Source organism: Henckelia pumila, chromosome 2, assembly GCF_033568475.1.
Source record: "Henckelia pumila isolate YLH828 chromosome 2, ASM3356847v2, whole genome shotgun sequence".
NCBI lineage: Eukaryota > Viridiplantae > Streptophyta > Magnoliopsida > Lamiales > Gesneriaceae > Henckelia > Henckelia pumila.
In genome coordinates, this window is record NC_133121.1 from 118,422,171 (window position 1) to 118,438,323 (window position 16,153).

At 39.7% G+C, this 16,153-nt stretch overlaps 1 protein-coding gene across 1 annotated transcript; it reads left to right on the plus strand.

Moving 5' to 3' along the window:
• Positions 1–12,466: 12,466 nt before the first annotated feature.
• On the plus strand, positions 12,467–15,994 carry LOC140881638 (proteasome subunit beta type-7-B-like). The gene is made up of 9 exons (XM_073287111.1): positions 12,467–12,740; positions 13,628–13,789; positions 14,439–14,580; positions 14,697–14,793; positions 14,889–14,958; positions 15,048–15,152; positions 15,235–15,333; positions 15,435–15,522; positions 15,652–15,994. The coding sequence occupies exons 2-9, from the start codon at positions 13,655–13,657 to the stop codon at positions 15,723–15,725; spliced, it is 810 nt and encodes a 269-aa protein (XP_073143212.1). The 5' UTR covers positions 12,467–12,740; positions 13,628–13,654; the 3' UTR covers positions 15,726–15,994.
• Positions 15,995–16,153: the final 159 nt, after the last annotated feature.

Here is a 16,153-nt window from a genome sequence, read left to right on the forward strand (position 1 = left end):
TTCGATAGCTTGGCAAACAACTGCTCAACTCGCAAAATCTGCAAGACGATCCTCAAGTGCTCTGCATGGTCAGTATGGTTCTTCGAGTAGATAAGAATATCATCGATGAAAATAATGACGAACTCATCTAAATAATGCTGAAAGGTACGGTTCATCAAACCCATAAAAACAGCTGGAGCGTTAGTCAAACCGAACGGCATGACTATAAACTCAAAGTGACCATACCTCATTCTGAATGCGGTCTTAGGAACATCTTCCTCTCGCACTCTCAGCTGATGGTAGCCTGACCTCAGATCAATCTTAGAGTAGACAGAAGAACCCTGCAGTTGATCGAACAAGTCATCTATTCGGGGTAAAGGATACCTGTTCTTAACTGTAGCCTGATTCAATTGACGGTAGTCGATACAGAGCCGCATAGAACCATCCTTCTTCCGAACGAATAGAACAGGAGCACCCCAAGGCGATACACTAGGTCTGATGTATCCCTTGGCAATCAAATCCTCAAGCTGCTCCTTCAACTCTCTCAATTCAACAAGTGCCATACGATAAGGAGCTTTTGAAATAGGTTGAGTACCTGGCACTAAGTCAATGCTGAATTCAACCTCTCGAATGGGTGGCAATCCAGGAACATCTTCCGGAAACACATCAGCAAAATCTCTAACCACTGGTAAGTCAACCAAAGCTGGGCTAGATTTCAGTACATCAACCGCATAAACCAAAAATCCTTCTGCACCTCTCTGTAACAAACGAGTCATAGATAACACTGAAATCAAAGGAATTCTAGATCGAGAACCCTTACCAAAGAATTTCCACTCGTCTGCCATTTCAGGTCTGAACCTGACAACCTTCAGAAAACAATCAACTGTCGCCCTGTACTTGGTTAAAGCATCTATCCCGACAATACAATCAAAATCTGACAACCCAAGCACAATACAGTCGAATTCCAACAAATTCCCCTCGAAACAAAATTCACAGTTCCGGACTAGTCGGACAGAAACAATTCCTCCACCCAAAGGTGAAGTAACAGCTACTAATGTAGGCAACAATTCAGTTGGCAAAGCATGCAATAACACATATTTCTCAGAGATAAAGGAATGGGAAGCACCTGTATCTATCAAGACATGAGCAGAATGACCGAAAATCGAACAGTTACCTGCTATGACATCGTCAGGTGCTGCCTGAGCCTGATCCTCTGTCAACGCAAAGACTCGTGCTTGCTGTCTCGGAGGCTGATTTGCACTAGAGCTACCTCCCTGTCTGTTCTGCTGTTGCTGGGGTTGGAAAGAGTGCACTGCAGACGACTGCCTCTCCGGCTGAGCTGCAGGTCTAGACGAACTCCCACTCTGAGCTCTATCTCTATTACGTTGAGGGCACACTTTAGAGAAGTGTCCCGGTTGCTGACATGTGTTACAATTGCCGAAGACTCCCACACACTGATCCGGTGAGTGTCTTCCTCCACACTTGCTGCAGTACAAGGATGATGACCCAGAACTCGGTCCTGAACCGAATTGCTTCGAGCCACTGGAACTGGACGAACTGTTCCCCTGTCTCTTGAACTGTTTACCTCTTGCCTTGTACTGATCCTTTCTGTTTCCCCCACTGTTTCCACCTTCATACCTCTGCTGCTGGTTCTGATGTTGAGGTGGCTGATTCTGGTACTGAGATGGTTGGTTCTGATACTGCCTCTGCTGCTGAGGTGCCCCCTGATTACCTCTTTGCCTCCACAAGCCTGCTTCTGCTCCCTTTGCGTAATTCATGGCATCGGCAAAGTTGCTAGGCCTGTTGGTGTTAACCAACGTGAAGACATCGGGGTTCAACCCGTTGATGAACTGATCTGCCTTAGCTTCTTCATCTCCGGCAATTAGCGGTGCAAAACGCAACAGACTATCGAACTTAGCCACGTACTCTTCAATGTTCAGATTCCCTTGCCTCAGATTTGCAAACTCTGCTCCCTTATCCTTACGATACGAGATAGGGAAAAACCGCTTATAAAACTCAGATTTAAAAAGAGTCCAAGTAACCTCTGTACCTCTACTCTCAAATGCTTTCTTTGTCATGATCCACCAGCTCTTAGCACCACCACGCAGCTGATGAATAACCTGATTCGGCGGTCATCTGTGTAGTCAATGGAATCAAACAACTGATCCATATCATCCAACCAACTCTCACAGTCAACTGGATTTTCTGAACCCATCAACAATGGCGGATTGAACGACTGAAACCTCTTCAGCAAGGTTTCCATAGGAGTCGCTGAAGCATCCAACTGATCAACCTCAGTGCTAGCTTGCTCAGTCGCAGGGATAACTGGTGGTGTGTTTCTGTTTATCACTCGACGAGGACCCATCTGATAATCAAAGGTTAGCACACGAGATATCTCAATCGCTACCATCAGTGCCCTTACAACCGCTTGGAATACCGAATACCAGTCGAGAACAGAAACAGTTATATCTCAAGTAGATCATGCTTTATTAATTTAAATCACACAACCATGTAATTCAAATAATGCTCAAACAATAAAGCATGCTCGCATGGAATTAAGTACACACTTAAATAATTCAAACACATGCGAGGAGTCATTACACACAGACTCGATCTACCCCGCTCACTCTAGTTCGACCAAGAATCTTAACGCTTTGATACCACTAATGTGAGACCTCGATTCTAAACCACTAATCTCGGATTAAACAACTATTAAGCGAACAAGAATCCAAGAGTAAAACAAGTCAAAGTTTTTTTTTTTTTTTTTTTTTTTAAAACGCCCGCGCCCGCGCGAGGAACCAAGCTCGCGCGCGCGCGGGCAAACGATCCCGAGGCCCAACGGAGGCCTCGCGCGCGCGCGAGGAACGCCTCGCCCGCGCGCGGAAGGCCTGGGCAGAAATGCTCAGGCTGCAGAAAAAGAAAAGGGATTTCCGCGCTTGGTCCGACATGCCTTCAAATACAATTACAATAACAGGGTGTAGGGAAACATGCCATAACAAGTCATGCTTTCAGAAGGCATAAAAACAACCAGAAGTCTAAATCGATACAACAACAACATACTTCGATTTCAGATTACAATCCGAATACAAACTAATTCGAATAACAAAACATATCAAGTTCGAGTTCTAACATGCTTCAATCTTAAACTAGATAAACATGCTAATTCGACTTCTAAACCGAGTCTCACTTCTACTACTTGCCCTCGAAGCTAACCATGCCTCTTCTGACTTGTTCCTGCCCCACCTGTTGCCAAGTACACATACAAAACAAAGCAATAGCCGGATAACCGGTGAGAATGATAATCCCAGTAAAAGCAACATATCAAGTAATGAATATCCAACATGCTATCAAACCACATATTCAAGTCGAAGTTAATGATATGCATGTCTTTAAAACCAGGATATCGATTCTGATAAACACGGGAGTATTGCTCTGCTTTTGGGATCCCGAGGATGAGATCACGTAACGACTCACCGACTCTCCCAATCGAGGTGGTGCCACGTATCCCACTCCTCTAGACTTTGAGCAACCATAATGAGTATGCTAGCACTAGGCGAAATACTACAACCTAGGCCACTCAATCATAGTTCCCAAACGTCTAACAAAAAGGGCGGTTCTGCCCGCTGAAATCAAAGTAGGCTCAAGATGAATGCATAACAGAAACATAAACATAAGCCACATAACAAAAACTCAATCAATCAACAATTACAAGTTCCACGTGCTAGAACAAGTATCAATGCAATATGTGATTTAAAAAGGGAAACTCGAGAACCAACAGTCCCGAGTATGCTATCCCGCTACGATGACTGCTTTTACCTTTCAATGCAGTAGTTCCAACTCCAGGAAAGCTACAACAAAAGATTGTATCAACAACTATACAATCTAAACAACAACTACGTATCAAGGTAAATCTCATTACCGATCTTCGTCCAACTCTGAAACGATCAATCAGCTGCTAACTCAGGGCTTGACAACTCCAAACGAATCTGTTCAGATACAAGAGATTGATCAACAACAAAGACCAACTTACAAGCCAAGTTCAACAACTCAAAAACGGTTCGAAACCCTCAAAACTCAAACCGACGGCATAACGGCTATAAACTGAACAAACCGGCAACGCAGACAGCAGTTCAATACTGATATCAACTCAATTCAATGCTAAAACCACAACAACAAGACAAACCCAACAAATCTCAAAACCCACATTTTCGAATAATACTTCCAAAAATCATAACAATTCCGAACGTCGCTCTAATTCAAAACCGACAGATAATAAACGATCAGAACTCTGTAGAGAACAACATACTCGAATCTAGAACGATTCTAACAACATCCAAAAACTAGAATGTATCCGATCGTAGAAGAACTTACAATATAACAGAGCTCTCACTGCAGTGATCGATAATCTGCCTTCAGAATTAATTTCTAACGGACGGATCGAGCTCGGGAGGAAATCTGAAAGCTCAAAACTCCAAAGGGGCGGCTCTAATGGAGGCTCACGGTTGGATAGGAAGATGGAGGCTTCTCCAAATTAAAATCCATGTGTAGATAATATATAAAAATCAAAATTTGCATTTTAGTCCCTGAAATTTCCAAAATTTGCAAAAAGGACCCTTATCAAAATTAAACCGGCTCGAGAACTCTGTAATCTCTGATTAACTCAAATAAACTCATTTAAGATAAAAACGGGGCGTTACACCACAACTGATGGAACTTCAACGAATTATGAATTCATTCTGGTGGGGATCTAAACCAGACGGAAATCAAGGGATTAAGTGGATGAACTGAGAGCGGTTATGTGCGACAAAGATTCATGGTGGAATGGGTTTTAGAAAGTTGAGATCTTTCAACTTGGCTATGCTCGGAAAACAATTGTGGAATCTTATTTCGAAGCCAAACTCTATCATGGCCAGGGTTATCAAAGCTAAATACTACCCAAATTCGAATTTTTTGGAAGCCAACCTCGGCCACAATCCTAGTTTTATTTGGAGAAGCATATGGAGTTCTAAGCCTATCATGAAAAGAGGGATCAGATGGCGAGTGGGGAATGGTAATAGCATTCGAGTATGGAGAGACCCATGGCTTCGTGACGCAAAACACCTCCAACCAGCGACACCGACTCATTGATTGTTAGTGACTTGTTAAACCCCGTCACTCATCGGTGGGATAATGAGATTGTTAGGCATCCACTGTCCAAGCACCGTCCAGCCCTTATCTTCCTTTGTCTTCTTTCCTTCTTTTCCCTTACCTGCAAAAGAAATGAACCAACAGCAGCAAGAAAGGAAACCAAAGAAAAAAACAGAAAAATAAAGGAATGACAGTAGAATAATCGTAAAGAAATCGCAAGCTCCGGGCTCAGATAACTAGAACCATTTCTCCATTTCACGGGCAAACATCGACGAAGACCACAAAAGGATTTCCCAGCCCAAGCTCACGCCCACCGTTCTTCACACAGAAGAAAAGACCCAGCGCGATCGATCGAGAAAGACTCCAGCAGAGCAGCACAAAAGCTCAAGAAGAAAAGGAGGACACAAAGTCACCTGAGAGGAAGATGGAATGCACACTCGGTTCACGAAGAAAGCCAAGAACGCACACGTTCTTTTTCTTCGGCTGCTCAACCTCTCGCTCCTCTCTTAATCTCACTCTCTCGATCTAATATGCAGAATAGGTTTGGGGATAGGCTATATACAAGGGCCTAAAATTATTGGGCTGGGAAATAAGAGTTAGTTGGGCCAAAGCCCAACAATTCTCCACCTTTTGGCCCAACGTCGGTTCACTGGTTTTGGAGAGTTACCTACAGTTATCATCATCGCCCCACAACAAGAAACACAAAGTCAGTATCAGTCGGATGTATCAAAGTTTAAAATTTTCAAACACGATCTAAATTTTTCAACAGATAAACACTTAGTTCCCATATCAGCAGGATTAAATTCAGAAGGAATCTTTTCAAGATAGACAATACCTTTTGCCACCACATCACGAATGTAGTGGAACCTAACATCAATATGTTTAGTTCTATCATGAAAAACAGGATTCTTACACAGTTGGATGCCGGATTGACTATCAGAAAATACAACTATTTCACCTTCAAGAAAACCAATTTCAAAAATGAGACCTTTCAACCAAATAGCTTCTTTTAACGCTTCAGTTATAGCTACATACTCAGATTCGATGGTTGAAAGGGCTACAATGTGTTGTAATTGAGATTTCCAGCTAATACAAGCACCATACAACGTAAACACATAAGAAGTTGTTGATTTTCTATTGTCCCTATCATTGGCAAAGTTAGAATTCACATATCCAACCAATTTAACATCATTTTCAGATCTGAAAAATTTTAAACCATGATTTACAGAACCATTCAAATATCTCAGCAGAAATTTGAGAGCTTCCCAATGGTAAACTCCGGGATTAGACATATAACGACTCAAGCAACTCACAGAATATGCAATATCAGGCCTTGTGCTAACCATTAAATACATGACAGAACCAATAGCATTAGAATAAGGCACATTCTTCATGCATTTAACATCATATTCAGTTTTAGGAGCTTGCTCTTTACTTAGAACGAAATGACCAGCAAGAGGCACATTGACAAGTTTGGCATTTGACATGGAAAATTTACTCAAAACTTTCTTAACATAAGTATCCTGATTCAATAAAATGATAGACCGCTTTCTATCCCTATAAATATTCATGCCAAGAATCCGTTTAGCATCTCCTAGGAATTTCATATCAAATTTAGCACTCAAGCAATTTTTGACATGCTCAATAGTTTTCACACAAGAACTAATCAATAGCATATCATCCACATAGATAAGCAAGAAAACTGAAACTTTAGCATTTTGTTTGAAATACAAGCAATGGTCATAATTACTTCTAGTAAAACCCAAAGAGAGCATGCATTCATCAAACTTTTTATTCCATTGCCTAGGAGATTGCTTTAGGCCATACAAAGATTTCTTGAGCAAACAGACATGATCAGGATACTTAGAGTTCACAAAGCCTTCAGGTTGCCTCATAAAAATTTTCTCATTTAGTTCACCATGTAAAAAAGTAGTTTTAACATCTAATTGTATCAACTCCCAATCAAACTGAGCAACAAGAGCAAGCATAATTCTAACAGTAGTAAATTTCACAACAGGAGCAAATATTTCGGTATAGTCTATCCCTTCTTTTTGAGTAAAACCCTTAGCTACTAACCTAGCTTTAAATCTGACAAATTCACACTCATTCTTGACCTTGAACAACCACTTACAGTCCACAACAAAACAATTTTCAGGTTTAGGCACAAGAATCCAAGTATTGTTAACATGCAAAGAATTAACTTCTTCTTTCATCGCATTTAACCATTTTCCAGAATTTTCAGATTTAAAGCTTCATCATATGACTTGGGTTCAACACTATCAATAGATTCAAATACATTGAATGCATAAGAAGTCATGTGAAAGTTATCAAAGTGTTGTGGAGGCCTAATATTCCTTCTAGATCTATCTCTAGCTAATTGATAATCATTCAATTCATTTTCATGCACATTTTCACTAGTTTCCTCATGCATATCAGAATCATCATTAGCATTATCAGACAGATTATCAGACACTTCATCCACAACAGGCACATTCTGCACATTTTCAGAAACAAGACTTGGACCAGGCAAATGCTCCACCTTGTTTGGAGCAGTGGCAGCTTGGGGAATGGGTAAGGGAGCAGATAAACATGGAAAATCAGATTCATTGAAAACAACATCCCTACTGATTAACACTTTAAAACCAGTTTGATCCCTTAACCACAATCTATAACCCTTAACCCCATCAGGATAGCCAAGAAAAACACATTTTACTGATCTAGGTTCAAGTTTATCTTGTTTCTGATGCACAAAAGCAGAACATCCAAAAACTTTCAAGTTTGACAAATCAGTTTGCGTACCAGACCATACAAATTCTGGACACTTACCATTCAAAGGCACAGAAGGGGATCTATTTATCAAATAAGCTGTTGTACAAACAGCTTCACCCCAGAACTTTTTTGAAAGTCCAGAACATGCAAGCATACACCTCACCCTTTCAAGTAAAGTTATATTCATACGTTCAGCAACACCATTTTGCTGAGGCGTATAAGGGACAGTCTTGTGTCTTTGAATACCAGATTCAGCACACAGGTTGTCAAACAATTTGTTACAAAATTCAAGACCATTATCGGTTCTTAGAATTTTAATTTTCTTACCAGTTTGATTTTCAATCAAGTTTTTCCAGTTTTTAAACTTCTCAAACACATCAGATTTGTTTTTCAATAAAAACACCCAAACTTTCCTTGAAAAATCATCAATCACAGATAAGAAATATTGATTTCCACCATGCGTGGGCACACTAGCAGGACCCCAAACATCAGCATGCAAATACTCAAGAATTTCAGAAGTGACATATTGTTTGGGACTTGGGAAATGTGGAAACTTGACTCTAGATTGTTTGCCTAGAACACATACATCACAAAATGGCACACAAGACAATTTTTCAGTACCAAAGTAACCATCTTTATGCAAAATTTCTAAACCTTTAGAACTCATGTGACATAGTCTTTTGTGCCACAAATCAGTTTTATCACTCAAAACAGCATTCCCAAGGTTTTGCATACAAGATCCAGGTTCAGCATGGAAAACATACAAGTTTTTCAATTTTTCAGCTTTGAAAATCACCAAAGAACCTTTCAAGATTTTCATTATCCCATTACCCCATCTACCCTGTAGACCGTCATCTTCCAAATATGCACAGGAAAATCAAATTATGACATAAATTAGGGACATGTCTAACATTTTTCAAAGTCAACACATAACCTGAATCAAATTTCAAACATACATCACCAAGACCAGCAACTTGGCACATCTTTTCATTAGCCATAGAAACATACCCATGCTTCACTTCTTTATAAGTAGAAAACAGATTTTTGAATGGAGACATGTGAAAAGTGCACGCAGAATCTACAAGCCATTCATTTTCACACAAAGCACTTGAATGCACAGAATTCACAGTAGGCACATCACATACTTCAGTCACCATAAAAACATCACCCATGTTTTCACTAGAAGAAGCCATATTAGCAATATCATCATGCTGATTTTTGTAATTCTGGTTTTGTTTTTGTTTAGGCCTTGAACAATCTTTAATGTAATGACATGTTTCACCACAATTAAAACACTTTCTGTTTTTAGGCCTCGACTGAGATCTTTGCTTACTCTTACCTCTATTTTTCACAGAAGGTTGGTTATGGTTGTTTGAGTGTCTTTGAAAACGAGTTTTAGACCTTCCCCTAACAAACATAGCCTCACCGAAATTATTACCACCCCTATTCGTTTTCAAATCAATCTCTTTGCTTTTAAGACCATTCACAACAGTTTCTAATGTTATATTATCTCTACCATACTTAATAGCAGATTTAACATCACTGTATGAATCAGGAATAACATTCAAGAGAACAATAAGTGTGTAATCATCAATGTGTTTATCTCCTGTTTGCTTAATATCTTGAATTAATTTGGTAAACACATCAATATTTTCATCAATATCCTTGTTCAAATCGAGTTTGAAACGAAAAATTTTTTCAAGTAAAAACAATTTACTCGGCAGTGAAGTCTCCGTATAGAGCTCTTCTAATTTTTCCCAAAGTTCTTTGGCCGATTTCAGTTTACCCACTTTTCTTAGCACAGAATCAGATAAATTCAATATAATAGAGGAGTAAGCAAATTCATCCATTTCAGCTTTTTTCTCAGCCGTTTCGGCAGTAGGATACGACAAATCTATTGCTTTGAAAACTTTTTGTTGTATTAAGATTCCTTTCATTTTCTGCTGCCAAATTGAGAAATCAGTTTTTCCGTTAAAAGGTTCAAGATTAAAACCAGTGAACGATATTTTTCACATAGAAAAAAGGACAAGCAAATATTCACACGACAGTAAACCACAAATTTCAGCAAGCACAGCGAAAGCAACTAGAATCACGAAAGTCCTAGGTTTCTACCAGCACGTAATCCCAGAACCTAAACCGCGGCCAGCGGCTACTACTAAAGCGATAAAAGAGGTTCAAGCCAATTTAGCAGAGCGAAACTCTAAGTAAGAGTTTCGATCCCACGAACCAGTATGACGCGCAACGACGACGATAGGAGGCGACTACCAGGCGGTTCGGCTGATGTCAAGGCGATGGCTGGTTCTTCGTTTCTGAACCTGCACCAGCAGAAAGCAGAAACAAAGAAAGGCAGCGGGCAGCTGGTGCGAGTCGAACAACAATCAGCGGCACGGCGAGCAACTAGAGATGGCCGAACTAACCCAGCATCCGGCGGCAAAAATCAGCGGCGAGGCGACAGTGGCTCTGATACCACTGTTAGGCATCCACTGTCCAAGCACCGTCTAGCCCTTATCTTCCTTTGTCTTCTTTCCTTCTTTTCCCTTACCTGCAAAAGAAATGAACCAACAGGAGCAAGAAAGGAAACCAAAGAAAAGAACAGAAAAATAAAGGAATGACAGTAGAATAATCGTAAAGAAATCGCAAGCTCCGGGCTCAGATAACTAGAACCATTTCTCCATTTCACGGGCAAACATCGACGAAGACCACAAAAGGATTTCCCAGCCCAAACTCACGCCCACCGTTCTTCACACAGAAGAAAAGACCCAGCGCGATCGATCGAGAAAGACTCCAGCAGAGCAGCACAAAAGCTCAAGAAGAAAAGGAGGACACAAAGTCACCTGAGAGAAAGATGGAATGCACACTCGGTTCACGAAGAAAGCCAAGAACGCACACGTTCTTTTTCTTCGGCTGCTCAACCTCTCGCTCCTCTCTTAACTCACTCTCTCGATCTAATATGCAGAATAGGTTTGGGGATAGGCTATATACAAGGGCCTAAAATTATTGGGCTGGGAAATAAGAGTTAGTTGGGCCAAAGCTCAACAGAGATGTTGCATGAGCTATTTGGTGAACGAGATGTGCATGAAATCCTAAACATTCATGTACACACGGGTAGTGGAGGAGACAAGTTTATTTGGCCTTATGGGAATGATGGGAAATACTCTGTTCGCTCGGGCTACAAGATAGCTCAAGAGATTGAAAATCAAGGGGAGGAACGCCATATTCAAGGGGAATGGAAAAACTTATGGACTCTAATGATTCCCCCAAAGGTGAAGAACTTCTTATGGCATGAAGCAAGGGAAGTCCTTCCAAACAGGAGCAATGTACAAAAAAGGCGTCTGATCGTCCCTATCTCCTGTGCCATTTGTGATAATGAATGGGAAAACTCATGGCATCTATTCATCTTCTGTTCGATGGCTAAATCCTGTTGGGAAACAATGGGTATTTGGCACCTTGTACTCTCGTTGTCAAACGAGGCAGATAGCTTTGTCCAGTGGCTTTTCAAAATACTCAGCAAGGGTACTGAAATTAATATTGAAAAGGTGGTCATGGTATTATGGGGTATCTGGAGAGCCCGAAATGAGAAGTACTTATGGAATGGGAATATCCAAACAGCAAGCCATGTTGTTGATGCAGCAATGAAAGCTTTCTCGGAGTGGAGGGCAGTGTGTTGTATTGAAGGTAGAAGTGCAGGAAGACTTTCGATGGGTAGACAACATATCAAATGGGAAAAACCAATAGCACCTGCACTTAAATGCAATATTGATGCGTCAATTCGGAATGACTTGAGGAAGCTGGTTGGCGTGGGCATGGTACTTCGAGATGCGTCGGGCCTATTCATTTCTGCTAAAACGAACTGGTTTCATGGCCTCATGGAAATTAGAGAAGCTGGAGCAATGGCCTTTAAGGAAGCACTAAGCTGGATTGAAGGCATGGGACTCCGAGATGTAATATTTGAAGGCGACTCCAATGTGGTTATCGAAGCATTGTGCTCGCAACGAGAAGACGTGTCTGAATTTGGTATTATTATTACTGCATGTCGAGCATTTCTCAGCAACACACCATCATTCAGGCTTTGCTTTACTCGCAGACAAGCAAACAAGGTTGCCATCTGGTTTCTCTCACCAGATCTCATTTATGATGTTTAGAATGAAGATTGTAATCACTGTTCTGTTTAATAAAATTTTCTTCTCAAAAAAAGAAAATGTGAGGCCACGCCAAGTTGGTATGTTGGTGTGGCCTCTTTGTTTGTTTTTTTTATAATTATTTAACATTTTTTATTTTTTACAATGATTTAATAAAAAAATGGATCATATATATACACAACTATATAAAAAAACGGAGAGTACAAGCACTCAACAAATACAATTTTGTTATATGATGTTCTTTCTTCGGCTACAAGAAGTTGTACTAGCCGATATTCGAGATTAATGTATTATAATTTTCTCTTTTAAAATATCACGCAAATATATATATATAATTCTGAAAGAATATATACAAATTATTTTTTTCTGAAGAGAGAGGTGGAACTATTGTCGTGCCATAGAACCTAACGTAATTGGAGCAAATGATTTGTAAATCGGAAGTGGGATTGTTAGTGGGTGAAGTGTAATTTGTACGAACTTAAACTTCGTTTTCACTTTTCACATTTCACAAAATTTGCCTGCCTTGGTTTCCTTTCTTCCAAGAGTCTGTAAAAACCCTCATTTCTCAGTTCTCCGCTTGGATTTCCATGTTTTGTGAGTTTCAATATTCTTCCTCGATCATAAACCCTAGATTATCCGGGATAATAAAATATCGGTTTAATCAATCAAAATTTTAAAAACATCGGAAAATCTGCCCCAACGACGAAAAATCAATACTTGTGAGAGGTAATTCTCGGTTTTCGTTTCTCTAAGTTATGCTATTTCGAGGGATTTAAACCTCTAAGCTTAATCTGTGTTAACTTTCTATAGTGTGATTCATTGTTATCTTGTGAGATTAAACGGACTCTTAGGTAATTGAGAAGTAACAAACTTACAGTTTTCTTTTAATAAAATCTTAATTAGTGTGACTGTTCGACTTTTCCAAAATATATTATATTGTGATTTCTCCTCCTGTAGCTCTAGCTGTGATCGAAGGAAGCATTTAAGATGAATGTCTGCAGAAATATCTGAAGAAATATAAGAACTTCTCTCAATTGATGGTTGTGTTGTGGTCACTTTCAGACACGTTTTGTTTAAAATGTTCTTGTTTGCTATACTTGGATAATTGGATCGACTAAAAGTCATTTGAAAGAGATCCTATGATGTTAATTTTGTAGTATTCTGTACTTTTAAGCTGGGGCTATGTGACTTGTGAGTACTTCCACGACCATTGTAGACTTGTAGTTAGTAGAGAAGAAAACTCTTGTTATCTTGTGTGAGAAAAAACTTGTTCCTGCCGTTTTCAAACAAACTGAAAAAGCTATTCCCCCACCCCACCCCACCCCCCCCTTCCCCACCACCCACCCACCCCCCCCAAAAAAAATAAATAAAAAAAAAGAGGTTCTTTGGGTTCTTGACCAAAACAACTGATTTTTAACTGGTTCAGTTTTAATAAAGAAAATCGTTTGGTTCAGTTTTGCTAATTTCGGTTCGTTTATAACCGATCTCACTCCTAAATTTACTTCGATTTTCAAGTTTATGCTTACTATTAATGTATAGTTTTGTTTTTTTTCCCCAGTAATGCTATGATTGTTACTTTTGATTGTTTTTTTTTTCTAAACAAAATTAAATAGATTGTTTGGGGAGAGAATCTCGTAGATATGCCGACGGATATGCAATTAGCAGGTGGATTCAGCTTCGAGAACTGCAGGAGGAACGAGATGCTGGTGCAAAAGGGTTTGAAGCAACCCTCATTTCTTAAGACGGGAACAACAATCGTGGGTTTGATATTTCAGGTACATTGATTTACTTGTTTTCGGTTTCTTTCAGCTCCGAGTGGTTAAAGTCGTCTGTGCGATTTATTGATTTTTTTGCCCCTTTCAGTAAGATAACATTCTGGTGCTTCTTGGAAGTTTCCTCGTGAGTTTCTTTTGTTAGATTTAGGCTCCAGTCCTCCTTTTAGATTCCGGGTGTCGTTTTATCTGTGTGTATTTGGCACGAAAGTGTGGGATTTTTTGTGGGCAATTGGTCCAGTAGACATGGAACCACTTTGGGGCATGGCATTTAGTCCGGATTGAAAAGTGTAATGCTGTCTTTTCTTCCAGTCAGTATTACTCTTAGCTTTTCTTGGTAGCTTATAAGAAGATGATACAATTATTTGAATTTTGAATAATTATCTATTTGTTATTCCTTGTGGCACATGGTGAGATTTTATTATTGATATCAAACTAGAATTTAATTATTCTATCGATTTACTGTTGAATATCTTGAAAAATTTTAACAGAGGTTTTGGTCATTATAAACTTTTTATAGACTACCATGCATTGTCTGAATAATATTGATTTCCAATCATTTAATTGATGATCTTAGGTTCGGAAATGGGAAATCAGTGAAATGTGGCAAAATGCTTTTGTTACTCATGCTTGACTAATATGTGTGATTCAGGACGGTGTCATTCTCGGAGCTGACACACGAGCCACTGCAGGCCCCATTGTTGCGGACAAGAATTGCGAGAAGATTCATTACATGGCTCCCAATATTTACTGCTGTGGAGCTGGGACTGCAGCTGACACCGAGGCTGTTACTGGTATCATTGACATAACTGCATTTCATGTTTTGCTCATTGTATTCTAGCCTCAACGATCAAATAGCCTTGAGTACTTCATCTAATTATGTTTTTCTTCTTGATTTGTGCTATCCTAGACATGGTTAGCTCCCAGCTTAAGCTGCATCGCTATCATACTGCTCGTGAGTCCAGGGTTATTACTGCCCTAACACTTTTGAAGTCTCATCTTTTCCGGTGACTTTATATCTTAATTAATACTTTTCTTTTTAGTATTATTATTTTTCTTATGAGAGGACTATTATCTAACATTCCGTATTTTTAATATTCAGCTACCAAGGGCACGTTTCAGCAGCATTGGTGCTTGGTGGAGTTGATGTGACTGGCCCCCATTTGCATACGGTGAGTTATTTTTCTTTACCTTGGGATATTGATACTTCACATCATTTTGTTGCATACCTAAGATGTTAGTTGACTTGATAAATTTCCAGATTTATCCTCATGGTTCTACCGACACTCTGCCCTTTGCTACCATGGGCTCTGGCTCCCTTGCCGCTATGGCTGTGTTTGAGTCTAAGTATCGAGAAGGGATGAGTGTAAGTTCCCTGATTATCTTCTTCCCACCCGAGCCTTTAGTTGTTGCAGTTTCCTCAGATGAGCGTACTTGCAATATTGCAGAAAGACGAAGGTGTAAAGTTAGTAGCTGAAGCCATTTGCTCCGGCATATTCAATGACTTGGGGAGTGGAAGCAACGTGGATATCTGTGTAATAACAAAGGTTTCATATTTGATCCTTGAGACTTGCACCTAAATTTTAGTGAAGATGACTGTATATGTTTCTGCAAGTAATCCAAGTCCTGTCTATACTTTCTTTTGTAGGGGAAAAAAGAGTATCTGAGAAACTATATGTTGCCAAACCCACGCACTTATACCAATCAGAAGGGTTATTCTTTTGCGAAAAAGACTGGTTTGTATTTTCGTACTCCTCATTCTTTGCTTCGTGTTGCACTTACCTTAGTGTACATGCGGCTTCCCAATGTCATGCAATCTTTATAGGTTCATTGCTATAGCTGTCTGACATTTTGTGTGGTTGCAGAAGTGTTGAAGACAAAGATTACTCCGTTGAAGGAAATAGTGGAGGTGGTTGAAGTAGAAGCTATGGAAGAATGAAAAAGTTGTCGTGATTAAACCGATTCTCGCTTCTGCTGTCTGCATCAGTCCTTATTTTGTGTCGCGCACGAAAAATATTCCGTTGAACTGTGTTTTTATAGACTAGCCTCTGTTGAATTTGTAAGGCATCCTGCTCGAAGATTTATACTTCCATCTAATTTCATGATATATACATTAGATTTCCAAGTATTTGCAAAAGTGCGTTTGATTAAGCTAAACACGTTGTACTCTTCTTGTCTTTTATTAATGCTATGCGGTCATTACAGTAATGAAGTCTGTTATGGCTAAGCTTATATTGGATTACATCGATTCTGTTCTTTTGATTGTAGTTCTGAGTTCATTTTAATTTGATGGCTTATCTGCATTAAAATAGGCAGGTTGAGTTTTATGTATTGTATGAAGAGATGAAAAACAGCCATCCAGATATA

Excerpts from the sequence above, each read along its gene's own strand:
- LOC140881638 (XM_073287111.1), top strand. The coding sequence starts at position 13,655 with ATGCCGACGGATATGCAATTAGCAGGTGGATTCAGCTTCGAGAACTGC. Across the intron at positions 14,959-15,047 it reads CTGGCCCCCATTTGCATACG|ATTTATCCTCATGGTTCTAC; the intron begins GTGAGTTATTTT and ends ATAAATTTCCAG. Across the intron at positions 15,153-15,234 it reads AGTATCGAGAAGGGATGAGT|AAAGACGAAGGTGTAAAGTT; the intron begins GTAAGTTCCCTG and ends GCAATATTGCAG.